This window comes from Akanthomyces muscarius, chromosome 3, assembly GCF_028009165.1.
Source record: "Akanthomyces muscarius strain Ve6 chromosome 3, whole genome shotgun sequence".
NCBI classification, from domain to species: domain Eukaryota; kingdom Fungi; phylum Ascomycota; class Sordariomycetes; order Hypocreales; family Cordycipitaceae; genus Akanthomyces; species Akanthomyces muscarius.
This window is the reverse complement of record NC_079243.1, coordinates 785,136-802,284: the sequence shown is the minus strand read 5'-3', so window position 1 is coordinate 802,284 and position 17,149 is coordinate 785,136. Positions and strand designations below refer to the sequence as shown.

The 17,149-nt window shown below is 57.4% G+C and overlaps 5 protein-coding genes across 5 annotated transcripts; 2 read left to right on the top strand and 3 right to left on the bottom strand.

Moving 5' to 3' along the window:
* Positions 1–1,492: 1,492 nt before the first annotated feature.
* Positions 1,493–4,017, top strand: LMH87_001567 (uncharacterized protein; the record flags this gene model as incomplete). Its single annotated transcript, XM_056192861.1, has 4 exons — positions 1,493–1,618; positions 1,676–1,932; positions 1,994–2,244; positions 2,297–4,017. The coding sequence occupies 4 exons, from the start codon at positions 1,493–1,495 to the stop codon at positions 4,015–4,017; spliced, it is 2,355 nt and encodes a 784-aa protein (XP_056049955.1).
* A 460-nt stretch (positions 4,018–4,477) lies between these two features.
* Positions 4,478–6,179, bottom strand: LMH87_001566 (uncharacterized protein; the record flags this gene model as incomplete). The annotated part of the gene is made up of 4 exons (XM_056192860.1): positions 4,478–5,037; positions 5,098–5,685; positions 5,739–5,920; positions 5,977–6,179. 4 exons carry the CDS (start codon positions 6,177–6,179, stop codon positions 4,478–4,480), a joined length of 1,533 nt encoding a protein of 510 aa, XP_056049954.1.
* A 2,741-nt stretch (positions 6,180–8,920) lies between these two features.
* On the top strand, positions 8,921–10,045 carry LMH87_001565 (uncharacterized protein; the record flags this gene model as incomplete). The annotated part of the gene is made up of 4 exons (XM_056192859.1): positions 8,921–8,927; positions 8,987–9,048; positions 9,317–9,388; positions 9,467–10,045. The coding sequence occupies 4 exons, from the start codon at positions 8,921–8,923 to the stop codon at positions 10,043–10,045; spliced, it is 720 nt and encodes a 239-aa protein (XP_056049953.1).
* A 373-nt stretch (positions 10,046–10,418) lies between these two features.
* On the bottom strand, positions 10,419–12,002 carry LMH87_001564 (uncharacterized protein; the record flags this gene model as incomplete). The annotated part of the gene is made up of 1 exon (XM_056192858.1): positions 10,419–12,002. The coding sequence occupies one exon, from the start codon at positions 12,000–12,002 to the stop codon at positions 10,419–10,421; it is 1,584 nt and encodes a 527-aa protein (XP_056049952.1).
* A 1,738-nt stretch (positions 12,003–13,740) lies between these two features.
* LMH87_001563 (uncharacterized protein) lies at positions 13,741–16,818 on the bottom strand (the record flags this gene model as incomplete). Its single annotated transcript, XM_056192856.1, has 1 exon — positions 13,741–16,818. One exon carries the CDS (start codon positions 16,816–16,818, stop codon positions 13,741–13,743), a length of 3,078 nt encoding a protein of 1,025 aa, XP_056049951.1.
* Positions 16,819–17,149: the final 331 nt, after the last annotated feature.

Below are 17,149 nucleotides of genomic sequence, written 5' to 3'. Positions count from 1 at the left end.
CTGTCAATGGGCCTCGCATGTTTTGCCTGCTTCTACAAGCCTCAACAGCCATGGCCGTTGTATTGCTTTGGCCTCTTTTTCCAGGCTTCGAGTTATATCGGTGTGCGGATAACACGCCTGGCAGTGTTCGGCGTACAGTTTTGGGCACCTGGCTAGCCAGCTTCCTCGAGCCTCCAAGAGGCTTGCCCGTGGCTCAAATCAGCCATCCCATTGGCTTATCTGTGCGAACCACGAAAGGCGGCCGAACCAGCATAGACTTCATCAGCCTGCCTTGTTAATTTGGGTCAATCTATTTCTTGGGCCATGGGCGGTGCCGCCTGAACCGGCTTGGCTAGAGCCAGGCAGGCAGCGCACTGGCTGTGTCAAGATGCCAAAAAAAGGTGGCTTGCAAATAGTCCACTGGGGCTAATGCAGGGGAAATTACGCACACCATCAAGCTCGCTCGGTGAATGGTGAAAGATGGAAGCGATGCGCTCAACGGGCGCCGAGGTTGCTTTTGCGGGAGAAGTGCTCTTGTCTCAATTGGTTTCCTTGTTGAGAATTAAGGCCAGACAATGCCGCCGCTCCGAGTCTGCATCGTGGTTTCCTGCAGCAGGCATCTTTGACGCCCACTAAGTTAGAGAAATTCTTCGCATTACCCTCGGTCTGCCAACGGCGGCGGTGGGCACCTTCTAATATCGACGCTAAATTGCCCTGCTCTTAGCTGGGCACGTTTCTCTTGGGCAGCCAGGTCAAGAGAGGCTGCGACGCCCGCACACGAAGGATTTTTATTACCTAGTTACCGGAAAACAAAACTCACCTAATGTACCCGCTCGGGTCGGCCTTCTTGGTAACGTTGGCATTCAGAGACCCTTGTCGCCATGCGAGGTGGCTAGCGCCATCACATCTCCGCCCACAGCCTTACTTGGTCACCATTCACTCAGGTGCATCTCCACATGGATGTCGCCGAGTGGTCTCCTGCGGGAGCCTTTGTCGAAAAAGGTCTCTTGCGCCGCTGCTGCTGCCTTTGGCTCCATATGCCCTCTAGGCACTGATGAAGAAAAGCAAGCACCTTTGCTCATGTGGCTTACAGGAGCCAAGCGGGGGCTGGCAGGGGAAGCAGCAGCAAATCAGACTCGATCAAGGTATCCAGCCTATTGGTAGCTGGACGCCTCGATTGGCTCCAGACCGGGGAGGGCATTACAAGCAATCATTCCGAGGTCCCGTCGCATGCTGGGGACATCAGATGGCTTGCGATGTCGCGCCACGGCTTGGCCTGGGCGGCCCTTTCTCCGACTCGCCGGAGTTGAGTCGAAAGGAGAGCGCTTGTAATGATAAGGGCGCCACGCGCAGTATTCTCGCGCCGCTTGACCTTTTCCTGTCAACCATCCCATCTCGCCTCCATTGCTCGTTGTATCTTTTCAAGAGCCCCTTTGAGCTCGTCCACTGACGTATCGCACGTCGTCCACATTCCTTTTTACTTTGCTAAATAGTCATTCGTTCTCTGAGCAATATGGGTCCTTTCGCAACCTCACTGGCCGTGCTGTTGGCCGGCGCCAGCACCGCTTCAGGCACCGTCTTCTCCCTGAAGGAGACGTATGATGTGTCCAACTTTTTCAACGAGTTTGATTTCTTTGAGGTATGGGTTCCTTCATGGCCTTGAGCTGTTCTATCGAGTGCTGACAAGAACGTTCAGAGCAGGTGGGGCGGAGACGATCCCAACCTGGGCTTCGTCAACTACAAAAGCCGCAAAGACGCATTTGCCAGTGGTCTGATCAAGTACGAAGGAGATAATGTCTATATTGGTGTCGATCATGAGAACAAAAAATGGTCCCCCGATGACAAGGGTCGTCCCAGTATCCGTCTCGAGTCCAAGAAGGACTACACGAAGGGTCTCTTCATCGCCCGCTTCAACCACCTCCCCAAGTCGGCTTGCGGCACCTGGCCGGCATTGTAAGTGACCCTTCTCGTGTAATTTCCATGTCTGATCCCACACTAACTCTTCTTGCTGCAGCTGGACTTACAGCCCAGCCAGCGGATGGCCCAACGGTGGCGAGGTTGATATCTATGAGAACTGGAGCCTTGCTACGCAGAACCACCCTACTTTCCACACTGGCCATGTGGAGGATGTCGGTCGCTGCGTCATCAACTCGGCTGGTAGCACGGGCTCGATGCTGCGACCTGACTGCTCCAACGATCCCTACAACCTCGGCTGCAACGTCGTCGACACGCAGGGACCTTGGGGCTCCTCGGACGGCGGTATCTGTACGTACTTTTGCACATCCTGTATGCGAATGGGGCTAACTAGACCTCATAGATGCCATGGAATGGACGGATAGCTACATCCGCGTCTTTACTTGGTCTCACGGCAATGCCCCCAGCAACATCGACTCCAAGCATCCCGACACTGCTGCCTGGGGCAAGCCCGTCATCGAGGTCCACGACGGCCTCTGCAACATTAAAAGACAGTTTGGTCCCCAGAAGCTTATTCTCAACATTGATTTCTGCGGTACTGCTGTGGACGCCACGTGGGGCCAGGAGTGTGCCGCCAAGACTGGCGTAAACGTGTGCCAGGACTACGTGCGCAACAACCCCGAGGAGTTCAAGGATGTCTACTGGAAGGTCAAGGACATCCGCTACTTCGAGCAGGGCTTCATCCCAGATCCCACCTCGTCCTCTACCACGACGACGTCCACCTCTACCACAACTTCGTCGACCAGCACCTCGTCTAGCACCACGACGTCTACGACGACTTCCACTACGTCTAGCACCACCACCAGCTCGACCACCACCAGCTCTGTTCCCACTAGCACCAGCACCTCGTCGTCCACCACCACGCCTACCTCCTCCAGCTCCAGCTCCAGCTCCAGCACTATCAGCTCTACAAGTTCCTCTACTCCCACCTCGTCTAGCACGTCTTCCACCACCACCGACAACAGCAGCAGCAGCAGCAGCAGCTCGAGCGCGGGTGGTAGCAGCTCCTCGACTTCCGCGGTGACCACCAGCAACCCTACCAGCACAAGCAGTGACACCACCTCCTCCTCGGTGCCTCCCACAAGCAGCAGCGACTCGTCCTCGGTGACCTCCTCCTCTGCCGTTACTACCTCTTCGTCTTCTACTGTTCCCACGTCGTCCTCCACCGAGTCCAACTCGTCCTCGTCGACCGCCACCACGACCGACTCCTCATCTTTTTCATCTACGCAGCCCACCAGCACTAGCTCCTCATCCACGTCAGGCTCTGCAAGCACCTCTTCGACTCTTCCCGGCACCACCACTGGTGCCCCCGTCACGACGGGCTCCTCGTCGAGCACTTCTGCCCCGGCTGTGACCACCTCGTCGGAGGAGTGGACCACTTCTGTCGTCTACACGACCACGACCTACACAGTCACCAGCTGTGCTCCCACCGTCACCAACTGCCCCGGCAAGGGCCACGTCGTGACCGAGACGATCCCGCTGTACACCACCATCTGCCCCGTGACCCCCACCGCCACCGCCGCGCCGTCGCCCTCGAGCAGCGCTCCCGGCCAGCCCGAGACCATCACCACAAAGGTCACCAAGGTCTACACCATCACCAGCTGCGCCCCGACGGTTACCAACTGCCCCGTCGGCAAGGTCACCACCGAGGTCGTCACTAGCACTGTCTGCCCCGGTTGCAGCAAGAACACCGACAAGCCCAGCGCTTCCTCCACCGAGGCGGGCTGCCGTGGTGGCAACTGCGCCACTGGTGTTCCCGTGATGATTGAGACATCCACCGGCCTCACTGCTTCGTCGTCGGTCCCCAAGGCCTCCAGCAGCATCCAGTCGCTGCCGTCTACCGGCGTGTCCACTGGCGTGTCCAGCGTCACTCCCTCTGCTTCTTCGCACGTTGCGTCGGCTTCTTCGCAAGTCGCCTCGACTGGCATCGCTTCCTCCAGCACCCGCCAGCCCACTGGCACCCAGACTCAAGTCCCGACTACTGGCCTCGCCAGCCCGAGCAAGTCTGTGTCCAGAGCGGTCGCCGTCATCGCCGGCATGCTGGCCGCTGCTCTTCTCTTGTAACGTGCAGAAGGAATAAGCGCGGTTCCTTTCCAAACCAATGAGCCAGTTTTATGTGAATTCTTTATTCTCTTCACCATAATCTATTTTTCTCTGCATTACTCTGATGAATCGATAGAAGATGCTGCGCGCCAGGCACTAGCGCCAAGCACCATCGTAATGTAGCCTCACATAGACTAATTAATTTATGACTAGTCTGTTGCACAACTATTTAACACCTGATCGGATGCAAACGTGACCACGGTGAGCAGGGCCAGAGCCAAGGCATCTCAGTGATAGTGCTCAGTCATTTAAGTATAAGTGCCGCATTGACATGGTTGGTGGTTGTCTCTACGTATCATGCATCTCTACATCGGGTCACGAACACGTCGGTGGCGGTGGCTAGTAAATATTTACATTTCTGCATTCCTAGATGTACTACTTCATCTCGTGAACTCATCGCGCACGCGCATTCCATTTACATCTAGTTGCGGACCTTGAAGGGGTGCGCCTCCGTGTTGAAGACAAACTGGTTGGGGCTGTCGGCCTTGACCTGGACCGGCGTGTCGTCGACAAAGATGAGGTACAGGTACTTGAGCGTCTCGGCGAGGAAGAAGGACTGCTGAAAGTCGTCGAAGCCGCCGCCGTCGGCCTTTGTGACGTCGCGGATGCCCGAGTAGCCGCTGCCGGCGCGGCACTTGCTGGCGATGGCGTTGAAGCCCTGCCAGGCGAGGTCCTGGTACTTTTTGTCGCCGGTGGCGCGGTAGGCGTAGTAGAGCGACTCCATCGTCTCGGGGCGCAGCACGTAGTCGGCGCCGTCGACCCAGAAGCCAGCCTTGGCGTAAAAGTCAGCCTGGTCGGCGGGCGGCTGGCCGCCGGGGTTGGCGGCGTCGACCCAGCGGAAGACTTCGGGGCCGATGCCGCTGGCGGTGGCGTTGTAGGTCTGGAAGTACGACTCGGCGAGCTCGATACCGAACTTGGTGTACTTGTCCTCCTTGAGGACGAGGCCGGCGAGGATAAAGTTGCCGCCGGCAAAGCTGGTCACTGTAACGCGGTATTAGTATCGTGCACGTGAGGTCCTTGGGTGGGGGTAGGTGTTCTTACGGTGACCGGTGACGGGCTGCGTGGTCTGGCCGTCAAACTGGCTCAGGAATGTGAGGTCCTTGCGGGAGGTCGGGTGCGAGGCGAGGTGCTCCATCGTCGAGTCGGCGGCGGCGATCCAGCGGTCGCGGTAGAGGCCATAGCTCTTGGGGTCGTAGACGTACATCTTGATGAGGTACTCGTAGAAGCTGTCATCGCCGCCGGACCAGCCGCCGTGGCTGTTGAGGAACGTGCCGTCCTTGGTGCTGATATCGGTGCCGACCAGACCGGGCCAGGCCTCGGGGCTGCCCTTGGGCGCGAGCAGGTGCGCCTCGCACCGGTCGGCGAGCTGCGCATACTTGGGGTTGCCCGTCAGGTCGCTCAGGCGCGTCCACTCGAGGATCAGGGTGCCGACCTCGGCCAGGTTGCTGCTGGAGGCGCCGCTGATGCTGCGCGCGGGGTTCAGGACCAGGTAGCCGTCGGCAATGCCGCTCGGCGTGTCAAAGGCGAAGCTGATCGTGTCGGCCAGGCTGGCGGCCTGGGTGAGTAGGGCGTCGACCTTTTTGGGGTCGGTGGCCAGGCGCTTGTACGGACCCTTGAGCAGGTCGTAGGCTGCAAGGAAGTTAGGGAACTGTCGCATGAATTGCTTGGATGGGTGTGCATACCGCTGAGGAGACCACCGATGTAGCGAATCGTGGTTTCAAAGAGAGAGATAGTCTCGTTCTCCTTGCGCGTGGTGGTAAAGTCAACGCTAGGAATAAAGTCGAGGATGGTGTTGACAATGTCCTTGTAGTTCATGACAATGGCAGTGTCGAGGGCGTCAATTGGCGTGAGGCCCCATTGAGCTCTGTGTGGTGTTGGTTAATGCTGTGCTACGTGACTCGGCAATCTAGTTTCCAGTACCTGTCGTCCTCGAAGGTGTTGCTGATGGGGTGCAGGTCATCATGAGGGAAGGCATATTTGTAGTAGCCGGACCAGGCAGTCTGAAAAGCGGCGCGGACAGCGCTGGCACGACCGTGGTCGGGAGCAGGAGCGCGCTGCTCGTTGGCAGGGAGGGCGAGAGCCTGGCTCAGCAGAGCAGCAAGCAGGTACGCAGAGGTCTTCATGCTGGGCTCGGTGGGATCGATGAAGGTGGGTTACAAGGAAAGATGGCAGACAGCCATGCAAGGTGTGCGGGTGCAGCGAGCTTTATCTGCGAATGTCGCAGCCGTGGTAGCTCGGGGGAAGCTGGAGGTACTTTTTGTGCTTCTCTGTTTACTCCGCACGAAAAGAGATGACATTGTCTCTGATTTGGGGGAGATGCGTTGTAACCTGTGGAAGTGATGGAATACGACACTACAAGTGGCTAGCGGCGTGCAGATCAGCCTGGGGATTGCCCGTAAAGGCTTAATCCGCAGCGAGAGATGCAGCGGTCTCTTGTTTAACGAGCGGGGATGCAGGTGAAGGAGGATGGTCTCTGCCGGTGCGAGCGGTGGTGCAAGGAAAAGGCAGCTAATGATGGCCAAGAGCTGCTAAAGCCGGACAGGTGTGGCTTCATCTCGGCCCTATTCTATCGAGCATCGGTGGACACGATGTGGGGGGCAGCGGCGTAAAGTTGAAGGAAGAGCTGTGAGTTGCGGGAGTTGTAGCCGGTGTAAAGGGTTCGTCTTTGCTCCCTGTTGTCCTGACGCTGATGGATTTGCATGCGTGCCAGTGCTGAGTGAGTTTTTGTGAAGCAAATCGCGGTACAGAGAGCCTGGAGCCGTCGTGAGACAACGTCTATGATGCTCCGAGCTAGATGGTGGCGGCCCAGGCGGATGAGGCTGGCCGGGGTTGAGATGCGGGGTTGGCCGGGGAAGCTCGGTGCGGAAGACGAAGTGCCGACGAAGGATGGCTCGGCTGATACGAGATGATGTTATTAATACTGGTAATCATGATGAGCTGTTTTTTGCGGCCAGTACAGACTGTCTTTATGCAGGCAGTCAACAGCCCATGATGCGTCACGGCCATTGAGCCGCATTTGAGCAATTAAGGTACGAACATGTTTACAATCGGGTGAGAGTCTCGCGCTCACTTACGAAGATTCTATGTGAGAGCAGCGTCTTTCGAGTCACCGTGTGATTCCAGCGGACCCAAATGATGTCAATCAAATCGCGTTGCATTAAATCGAGAACTGCATTAAGGCTGCTACCCTGCAGACGCGATGGTCCAGCGGAGTTGCAACGATCTAACGCTTGGTTAAAACAGGAAGGACGAAGGTTTATCCCAGGCGTCTACTCAACATTTCTTGGTAGATTCTAGTTTTGGTCGTGTTTTTAGAGCCTGTGTTGAACTCTGGCGGTCGATTGACGTTTGCACGGGGAGTGATGACATTGACACATTGATTTTGGCGAAGTGCGGCACGACTCAAGCTCAAATACATTTAATGTCGTCTACCTTTAGAGCATCGATCTAAGTCCTCAAGTACCTTCTAGACATATGAGATATTTTTTACTGTTTACGACACCTCTGTATTGTACAAAAGTCGCCCTCCCATATGGCTGTGAGTACGTTCCTGCCTACGGCTACCCTGAACAGCTGGGGAGGGTACTGTTAGGCAGCGTTGATTTCGCGCGGCGCTTCCGCAGCTAGGTGAAGCCAATCATTTGCAGTTTTGTTCAGCCATTGCTTGCACTGTACTCCGTAGCGCCAGACGGATCTAAGGTTCAACGGATTCAACGTCATGACGAGACGAACTCTCGTATCTGTAGAAATGCACCCCCACCAATACGGGCCAGGAGCGGAGCGTCCCGCGCAGAAACTCTATCGCTAATCTGCATGTACAGCCTCATCGCAGGGAAGTGAGGGCACAAGGCTGGGGTAGGCGGCGGCAGTGTGTTGGACGATTATGAGTTGGAAGTGCAGGCGTAGCAGTAACAGGCTGGTAGTATCAAAATGGTACCACGCAGACCAGCGAAGCAAGACAGACCACTCGGGCGCGATGGCTACTAGTAGTCAGTCTGATGACTGTGGCCTAATAAAACAAACACGGGCGGGAGCGGCACGGAGCGGAAAGGGGCAGACGGGCTGCGACACGGCGTGTCTGGACCAAAATAACAACACCAGCAAACTGCAGTTTTGTCAAGTTGACCTCGCCAGCGATACCGAGATTCATCCTTTTTATTTTTGTTTTTTACATGACTACCGATATCCTGCAAAAGTTCTAATGGCGATCAGCGCAAACATCAAACAAGTGCATCTGCAACAGCGGCGGCCCGGCCCACGTGAGAAGATGCCGAGTCCAGATGCTGGACAGAGCAGAGCCAAATGGAAAGGAAAACATGCGTATTTGTTAGTTTCAAAAGCAAGGAAACCAGATTTCGACTGGTTGATTGTGACGGCGTCGCCCTGTGGTTGCAGCGACTTGTTGAGACAGGGTCGCGACGGTCAAGCGGAACAGGGCCAGACTGCAAACTGCCCAAGTCAGGAACAGCACAATGAAAGAAAAAACAGGGAACAGAGCGGGTCTCGACAGCAGATGGGCGAATGAAGAGAGCGAGAGGCGTTGCTAGTTTGAACAGGGAACAAGGAGATGGCTTGGGGCCAAGTGGGAACCGCTCCAGACAAGGCTTGGACAGGCAACAGGGCTTGGACAAGACCTGGACAAACGGTACCTGATTGGGACTTGCTGACCACTGACAAGCCACTGAGCAAACGCTGAAGGAAAAGCTCGCGAGACCGCTGACAGCCAGGCCAGGTCTGCGATGTGCCTCGCGTTTGGTTTCTTGTTGCAAAATGCCCCGCGCGTCACTTGCTGCTCAGATGGGCTGCATCTCGATTGACTCACCTCGGACAGCCCGCCTCTTCTTTCCATTGTTCCCTTTTCGCAATGAATAGTAAGCCCGCCCATCAGGAAATTACGCGCGCTAACGTTGCGGCACTAACTCCAACCAAGTCACCAGTAGCGTCGCGACATGGCTCCGACAGGCTGTACCTGGCCGCTACCTACTGATACTGGTACGTGCTTGCTTGCTTGCTTGCCCACCTCGAGCTTGTCTCTTATTAGGAGCGAGCAAAAGCCCTCCTCCTCAGCAGCAGACCCTGGCCACTTAATATAAACAAATTAATACCCGCCGCCCTCGTCCCTCTTCCTCTCCTCTTTTTCCCCTTCTCCTCTCTCAGCCTGATTTCATCACTGTATATTCCGAACTGGTTGCGCATCCTTCCCTGCAACTCACAAACCACTTTCGTTACCGGACTGTCAGCATCACATTTCACAATGCAGGCCACTTTTGCTCTCCTCTCCTTTGTCGGCCTCGTCGCCGCCCAGGGCTTCTCCTCGGCCCCTCCCTGCGCCGTGAGTACATACCAAACAGCACCGCCATGTTGCTGCGTTCTGGTCGAGCAATACCACTGACCCTCTCCCTTCCCACAGCTCGGCTGCATCCTCAAGGCCATCCCCGAGACGGGCTGTTCCCTCAATGACACCGACTGCCTCTGTCGCAAGGAGAAGCAGGCCCAGCTGCAGGCCGCCGCCGGCGACTGCCTCATCGCCCAGTGCAGCGCCGCTGACCTGACCAAGGCCGAGAACCTCGCCAAGGACGTCTGCAGCCAGCTCGCCTCGACCTCGCAGGCCACCGTCACCATCACCGCCGGCGCCTCGTCTTCGTCGTCTTCGTCCTCGGCGTCGTCCGCCTCTGGCAGCAGCGGCAGCTTCGTCGCTGGCGCCTCCCACTCTGGCTCGGCGACCACCACCGACTCGGCCTCTTCTTCCTCCTCCTCGGCGTCGACCAGCGCGGCTCTCAACAGCACCACCTCGGCCTGGACCAACTCGACCACCGTGACCACCGTGACGACTGGCACTACTACCACCAGCACCACCTCGGACGACAGCAGCGCGACCGTCACCACCACCACCACCGCCACCCCCAGCGCTACCAAGACGCCCAACGCTGCGGCTGGTACCGCTGCCGGTGCCCTCGTCGCCGTTGTTGCCCTTGCTTTCGCTCTGTAAATGGGGAGCAGTGGACATGTTCTTTCGACTGTTTATGTTTACGTTTTACATATAAAACACCTGGATCTGTTGACAAAACTGGCGTTGCGCTGGACTACTAGAAAGCTAATACTTTAATGCAATAATACCCATTCAAGAACCACAACCTTGCACTCGAACCTGCATCATTCTCGAATGAGAAATCCTGGTGATGTTGTGTTTTGCCACGGACACTAGCCACGCGAATAATGGCACCATTAGAGAATGTAAGGAGTTGTGAAAAAACCAACGCTTGTGAATTATGTACTTTGACTGTCACTAGTAAATGTCCCAAGTGCATTGTCCATGCACAGGTATCTATATCCATCTATGAATGTCCCCATCTATCGCCCGACTAATACCCACCCATGGAACACATGCGCTGAAACGCCGCCGCCACCCGCACGCTGCCGACATCGACGAAGCGGTAAAACACATCTGCGACGCACAGCGTCACTGCAAAGTTAAAGGCGCCCGACAGCACCATCGCCGTCGCCCAGTCCCTGTCCGTCTCGTCGCCCGTCCGCGCCAGCATCCACGGCGTCACGACGTAGCCCACCGCGTGCAACACCGGCCCGTGCACAATGTACAGCGAGTAGCTGATGGTGCCCAGGTACTGCGCCGTCGACGTCAGGAACGGCCGCTGCAGCGTCGCGCTGCTCGACACGGCGACGAGGAACAGCACGGCGCCGGCGCCGTGCACGTAGCGCTTCCCGTCGCCCGTCCAGCTCGGCACCAGCCACTCCCAGACCAGCATGAAGCCCGGCGTCTCCTCGGGGTGCGCCGGCGGACACGACATGAGGTACATGCCGGCCAGGGCGAGGAGCATGATGCCCAGGCCCTGGATCATGCGGCGCTCCGCCCGCGGGGGTCTTCGCGGCACGTCCTCGCGCTTGGCCTCGACATCCTCGTCGTCAATGCCCAGCGAGTCAGCCATCGGCGGCGGCATCGCCGCCTTGGCCGCCGCGTCCCTGCGCATGAGGTCCAGCTCGGCGAGCATGGCGCCTGTCATGAACAGCACCACCTCCCACCGGTCAAAGCGCAGCGAAAAGACCGTCAGCAGGGTCATGATGGCGAGGCGCGGGCCGACGCGGCAGCAGGCGACGGCGGAGAGACTCAGCGAGACGATGAGCGAGGCGCGGAACTCGAGCGGCACCGTCCACAGGTGCGGGTCGTAGTGCGTCCAGAACGGCTGCTTCCACGGGTCGATGAGCTGTATCATCTGCTGTCGCCAGTCGCGCAGCGTCCCCATCAGCGTGTCCTGCCGACCCGGGTGAAAGTCGGCCCAGTTGAACACGCCCTCCAGGGTATCAATGTTGTGCCGCGCGGGCTCAAAGACGCCCGCGTACGTGAGCAGCGCTGTCGTGAACGTGGCGGCCAGTGCGGGAAGCCACAGGCGGACGCCGCGACGGAGGAGGCTGGAGGCGACGGCGGGTGCGAGCTCGGCCTGGCGGTGTTCCCGCATGAGTCGAAGCGGCTTCATGGCGTTGACGTAGCCTCCGATGAGGAAGAAGATGCCGACCATGGCGTGGCCGGCGTGGACGAGCCGCACAAAGGGCAGCTGGAGGATGTGGAGGTTCTCGCCTTCCTCTGCGTGCCAGCCGTACCCGTCCTCGACGATTCTGCTGTAAGCCCATGTCGAGTGGAAGATGAAGACGATGACGGCGGCGATGCCGCGGACACCAGAGAGATAGGCCGTTGCGGATTGCCCTCGCGAGGGTTTTGGCGTCGTGGTAGTGTGGTGGTTGGCGCGGCCGCCGGGAGACGACGACCGTCGGGGGCTGGTAAGGTGCGATGCCACAGCGCCGGTCGACCTGACGGCCTTGGAGACGGAAGCAGCGCGGTTCTTGAGGTAGCGTCCGCATAGTACGGCCGTGTCGTACATGGTTTGCGTCTCCGGTGGGAGCAGCAGGTCTCGCTTCTCGTTGCGAGGGTCCATTGTGATGCGCGAATGGTTTGGAGGTGGGCTGCAGAAGCCGGTGATTCTGTCGTAAAAACGACAAGTTTGGATTAAAAGAAGCAAACGAATAGAATAAATAAAGGAACAAAGATGAGTTAATATCAAGCAAAGGAACGTATGAGAAATGTCGACGTTGGCGGTGTCGATTTGTCACCGTCGTCGCAGCCAGGGCGATCTGGGTTTCGGTGAAAGCCCCAAACGTATCTGGCGGCGTTTTTTATACCGCCGATAGATGAACTTTATAGATGAACTTTAACAAGAAGGAAAATAACAGGAAAAAAGGAAACCAAATTAATGAGTGAGCAATGAGAGAAGCGAGAAAACAGAAGGGAAAGGGGAATGCTATGATCGTCAAGCAGGGGCGGGTGTCTACACTATTTGAGAAGGATTGACGGTTACACTTTTTTGCAATCTACATTACTGGTAATTAGCAACGTGGTCCCGCGGTTTTTCTCTCGTTCTGGGATAGGCGCAAGCAAGGTGGCCCATGTTCCTACCAGTAGTTAGTTCTCCTCCCTCCTTCAAAATTGGCAACCTTCGCTTGGCTTCTGATGGCAACGGGGCCGAGGGGGGAGACAATCGCAAGGGCCACAGGACCCGTTTAGTGACCACCCCGACTCGAACTGGGTGACTGAGTGACTGGTTGACTGGGTCAACCTCTCTCAGCTCGGCGCCCAGCGGCCCCCTGGCGTTGCGCCCTCAAGCCATGCGCAGAGCGCCGTTGTGGAGATGCTCTGTTCCAGAACAAGTTGTGATGTTCGCAACAATGGGCCAGTTTTTATGGCTCTCTTTTGCGCAGACCCGGCACACTGTCGCAGGCTCTGTCGATCGCCTGTCTAGATCCAAGCGTTGGACAAGTCGGACGGGTTGCTGTCGCGCTTTTTTGTGGACGGGACATGGCAGGCACGGATCGCTCATTGGACGTGCACGGGGCGATTGATGGAGATGTGCCAGCTTTTTTCCCTTGTCTGAGACGGGAGCCGCAAAAGCTTAGCCATGCACTAAAAATGTTCAAGATCGGCCTGGTTTGAGGAGAAACACATGTGCCACCGGAGTAATTTGACGTCAACACAAAGGGCACGCGAGCTGACGTGGAAGGGCGAACGAGCTTGCCGAGGTCGGCCCAAAAAAGAAGAAGGAAAAATCAGAGCAAGAGACAGTGAGGGATGAGCTGGATCATCGCCATCTAAAATCTAGACATGGAGGCGAGTGGTTCACCTTGCTTGGTTGCTTGGCTAGAGGTAGTCATGCCTACACACCATTGCGGCGCTTACGTGTCATGCGAGGGCGGGCAGACTCGCCTCCTGCGCTGGCGCTATGCCAAGTTTCTTGGAAAGCTTGGAGATGGAGTGAAAACAAGCATAGCTTACAAATGTTGGACTTGATAACCGAGAAATTCTACAAAAGTTTAAAGTCGAGTCGTCCTGCCTGCATTCCATTGACGTTGTGGCACCGTTACGCGACCCCCCTGGGCGGCCCATTGTCCCTCGACAACAACGGGCAACTTGCGACAAATGTCACAGATAGACATCGAATCACAAAACAGCGATAAACGAAAATGAACAGGTGTTTTACTCAACGTCTTTATTAGCTATGAATCAGACCACTTGAGGCGTTATGCGCCAAACCCGCCCGCTGAGTCGTTGCCCTTCATCGACCCGCTCGGATCCGTGCCTTGGCGCACGGAAACAACGTCCGCAGGTTTCCCTCTTGCCCATCAACCCAGAACCTGCTGTGCCTGGCCCTCCAGCGCCTTGACGTCGTCTTCTCCCAAGGAAAGCGTCGTCGTCAGCCACTCCCGCGCCTTATCCACCACCAGCTCCCACACCTCCTCCTCGTCGGCGAGCTTCGCCTGGAGATATGCCATTGCGCATAACGTCGCCGTCGCCGCCTCGGACGTGACTTGGAGCGCCTTACTCGCTGCGTCCTGCGTCACGCCCAGGAGTCGTTCCAGCGCCGCCGACCATGTCCAGCTGCCGCTGAAGGTCTGCAGCGCGATGATGGCCTCGAGCGGTGTCTTGTCGTGGTCGTCGTCGACGTTGCCGCTGGGGGAGGCGTTGCCAAAAGTAGACTGGCTCACGCCGACCGCGTGCTGAGCCATCTGCTGCTGCTGCTGCTGCTGCTGCTGTTGTTGCTGTGGCTGCTGGCGCTTATGCTGGGCCATCTGCATCTGCAGCTGCTGTTTCTGTTGCAGCTGCTGCAGCGTTGCAGCATCCCCTGGCTGTGACATTCGCTGCCGTCGCGGCGGTGACATCTGCTGCTGCTGTTGTGGCTGTGATGACTGTGCGCTCCCGAACAGCCCACCGGAGGCCGCGTTCATCGAGGGGGCCGGCGCCCCGAACAACGACGACGACGAACTACCGCCGCCGAAACTCGCGGCCGACTGCTGCTGCGGCTGTGCGCTGCTAAACAGGCCGCTAGATGTCGCGCCGAAACCGTACGCGCTACGGCCGCCAAAACTGGCAGTCGCCGCTGAGGCCCATATCGGTGCTGCGGGTGGTGGCGGCGCAGCCATGCCACGAGTTGGAGCCGACCTGCGCGCCGACATCTGGGCCATCGCCCTCTTCCTCGGAGCGGCGCTGCCTGGCGTGGTTGCCGAGAAAGGCTGCGCGCCGTCGTCTATCACGCAGTCGTCGCAGCTGTCGCCTATTTCGACGAAGTCCACGACCTCCTCGTCGCAGTCTTCATATCTCTTCTTCGGCGTCTGTGCCGTCTCTGCCGCACTGAAAGATGCATCGTGAGCGGTCTTATTGCTCCTCTTCTTGACAGCAACAAACGAGCACCATTTGCCCACCACCTGGTACTCCACGCCAAGCCTGACACCGGCCTCCCGCGCCACGTCGCTCATCTGCATGGCGTACGTCTCGTTCAGCATCTTGCCGTTCGTGAGCTTGGCTTCGTAGATCCAACCGCGGCCCTCCTCCAGATCCTGCACGGCCTTGCGCGCCGCGAGTTGGTGGATGGTGGTGCCCTTTTCGGCGAGAGCCGTGATGGGAATCTCGAGCTCCAGAGGACCTTGGGGCGCCGTCCCCTTGAGGACGACAGACTTGGGCGTGCGGTGCGCGCCCTGATCAGAGAGCAACACGTAGACAGAGGTGCGGTTGAAGGGGAACAGCGGAGGGATGATGTGCGGAGCTTGCAGATATGTCGGCGTGGGTAGCGTAGGGAGATGGAGCGTCTTGGCGTCGGGCATCTCCAGGTCTTCATCCTTGACAGATGTGTCGTGCAAAGAAATGGACGCCTTGGCTGGTTGCTGTGTTTCAGGCTCCTCGCCATTGTCCACCACAGTACACTCGCTGACCTTTTCCACCAGCTCGAATTCGTCGTCGTCCTCCTTTTCGTACTTGATCTCCAGACTGTAGTCATTGATATGCGGCGTCAGGGCACCCTTTAGCATGCGCACGACCTTTTTGTTCATCTTTTCATTCTCGCCGACCGACTGCGCAAAGCCCCGGCCAGCCCGCGCCGTACCCTCAATGAGCGAGTGACTGGCATCAGCGCCGACACCCAGTGCAAACAGACGGATAGCGCCTTGAGCCTCTTTGACGGCTCGGTTGATCGCTTCGAAGGTGCCATTCTCATCCCACGTCTCGCCATCTGTCATCAGAAACACTTCCAGATTTCGCGACCGCTCGCGATTGTTGAACGTAGCCTCGATAGGCTCGCGGATGCGCGTGCCGCCATAGTTTGCCGAAAAGCTCTTGACATGCGCTGTTGCCTCGTCGAGCGTCGCCTGGTTATAGGGCTGCGACTTGGGCCATAGGAACGAATGTGAGGAGCCAAAGCTGCAAATGTTGAACAAGACGCCGACCGGCAGTGACTTGAGAAAGACTTGCAGCGACGCAACCAGGTTGGGCAGACGCGTGCCCGAGTCCATACTGCCACTGCGGTCGCAGATGAAGACGACCTCGGGCTTTTCCACCGCGAGGTTGAAGCGTGGCACCAGAGTGGCCATGAGCGCCCTGCGGTTGGGCATAGTCGCGTGCGTCTCGAGGATGGCCGACGGGTCACCTAGGCCTTTGGCGCATACCTGCACGATAAAGTCCTTGTCGAGCTGCCCATCGGAGCGCGTAAGGCTGGCCGAAGCATATTGCAGGGAAGGATTGTCGTTGGGACGTGTAGACGTGGTGCCGATGTTGACGGAGATGGGGTGTGACGGGGACTGCAAGCTCTTGATGGCAGCCCCAGTCGCCAAGTCTACATCGACAGTGACCCTCAAAGACGCGTCTGTTGTGATGACGTCTGACTGATGGACTGGAATAGGCAGGACTAAATCATCGGCGTAACGCGGAGCAATGTGGGTGGGCATGGTGTAGCGCAGCCCATCGACCTCGGCGTCGTGCTTGAGTTCTCCGAGATATGTAATCTCTACCCTGGCCTCTTCGTTGGGTCCGACATTTCCTAGCGCTGTAGTGAAGACATCCGAAGCTCTGTCAGACTGCTCTAGTAGGCCTGCTTGCTGGCCCTTGGCCACGGCGGCGTCGAATTCCTTCTTGGCCTCGGGCTTGGACTTGACGACGCCCTTGATGACAGTCTTGCCAATGGTGCACGTGAATGCGACTACAGAGACGCCGTCAAAGAGTGGAAAAACATAGCGCGCTTCCTTGATAGTCTCTGATGTTGGATTTTTGAAAGTTTGAGTGAGAGTGGTGCGGGACGTGGAGGCGAGCAGTGTGGCGTGGGCGCTGACTTGTGTAAGAGGTAGGTACTTGTGCTCGTTTTTGAAGATGACAATGCAGCCGCAGTAGCCATTGTTGATATTGGCATACAGCGGAATTCTCCGAGAGCGATTCATGGTTGGACCCTCGTTTTGATTTTGAGTGATGTGTTGGGTGGCAAAATGACGTATAGTTGATACGCGGGGTATTCGTAAAACTGGAAGCAAGGTAGACGATGTGTCTGCTGTAAGCGATGGTCGGGATGGTATGTGAAGAAGAACAAAAAGATAAATCATGCTCAACGGCCGCGACGCCTCGTTTTATATACTTCTTCAAGGCGTTCACTCCGCTTTCAAAACAAAGCCTTGGCGAAGATGTGGTTGATGCCTAGTGAGATGTGTCGCGGCCGATTGGCTGCAGTGGCAAGGCTGCAGCGGCCGTGGTCGGTGCCTAGCTGGGAGGCCGCCT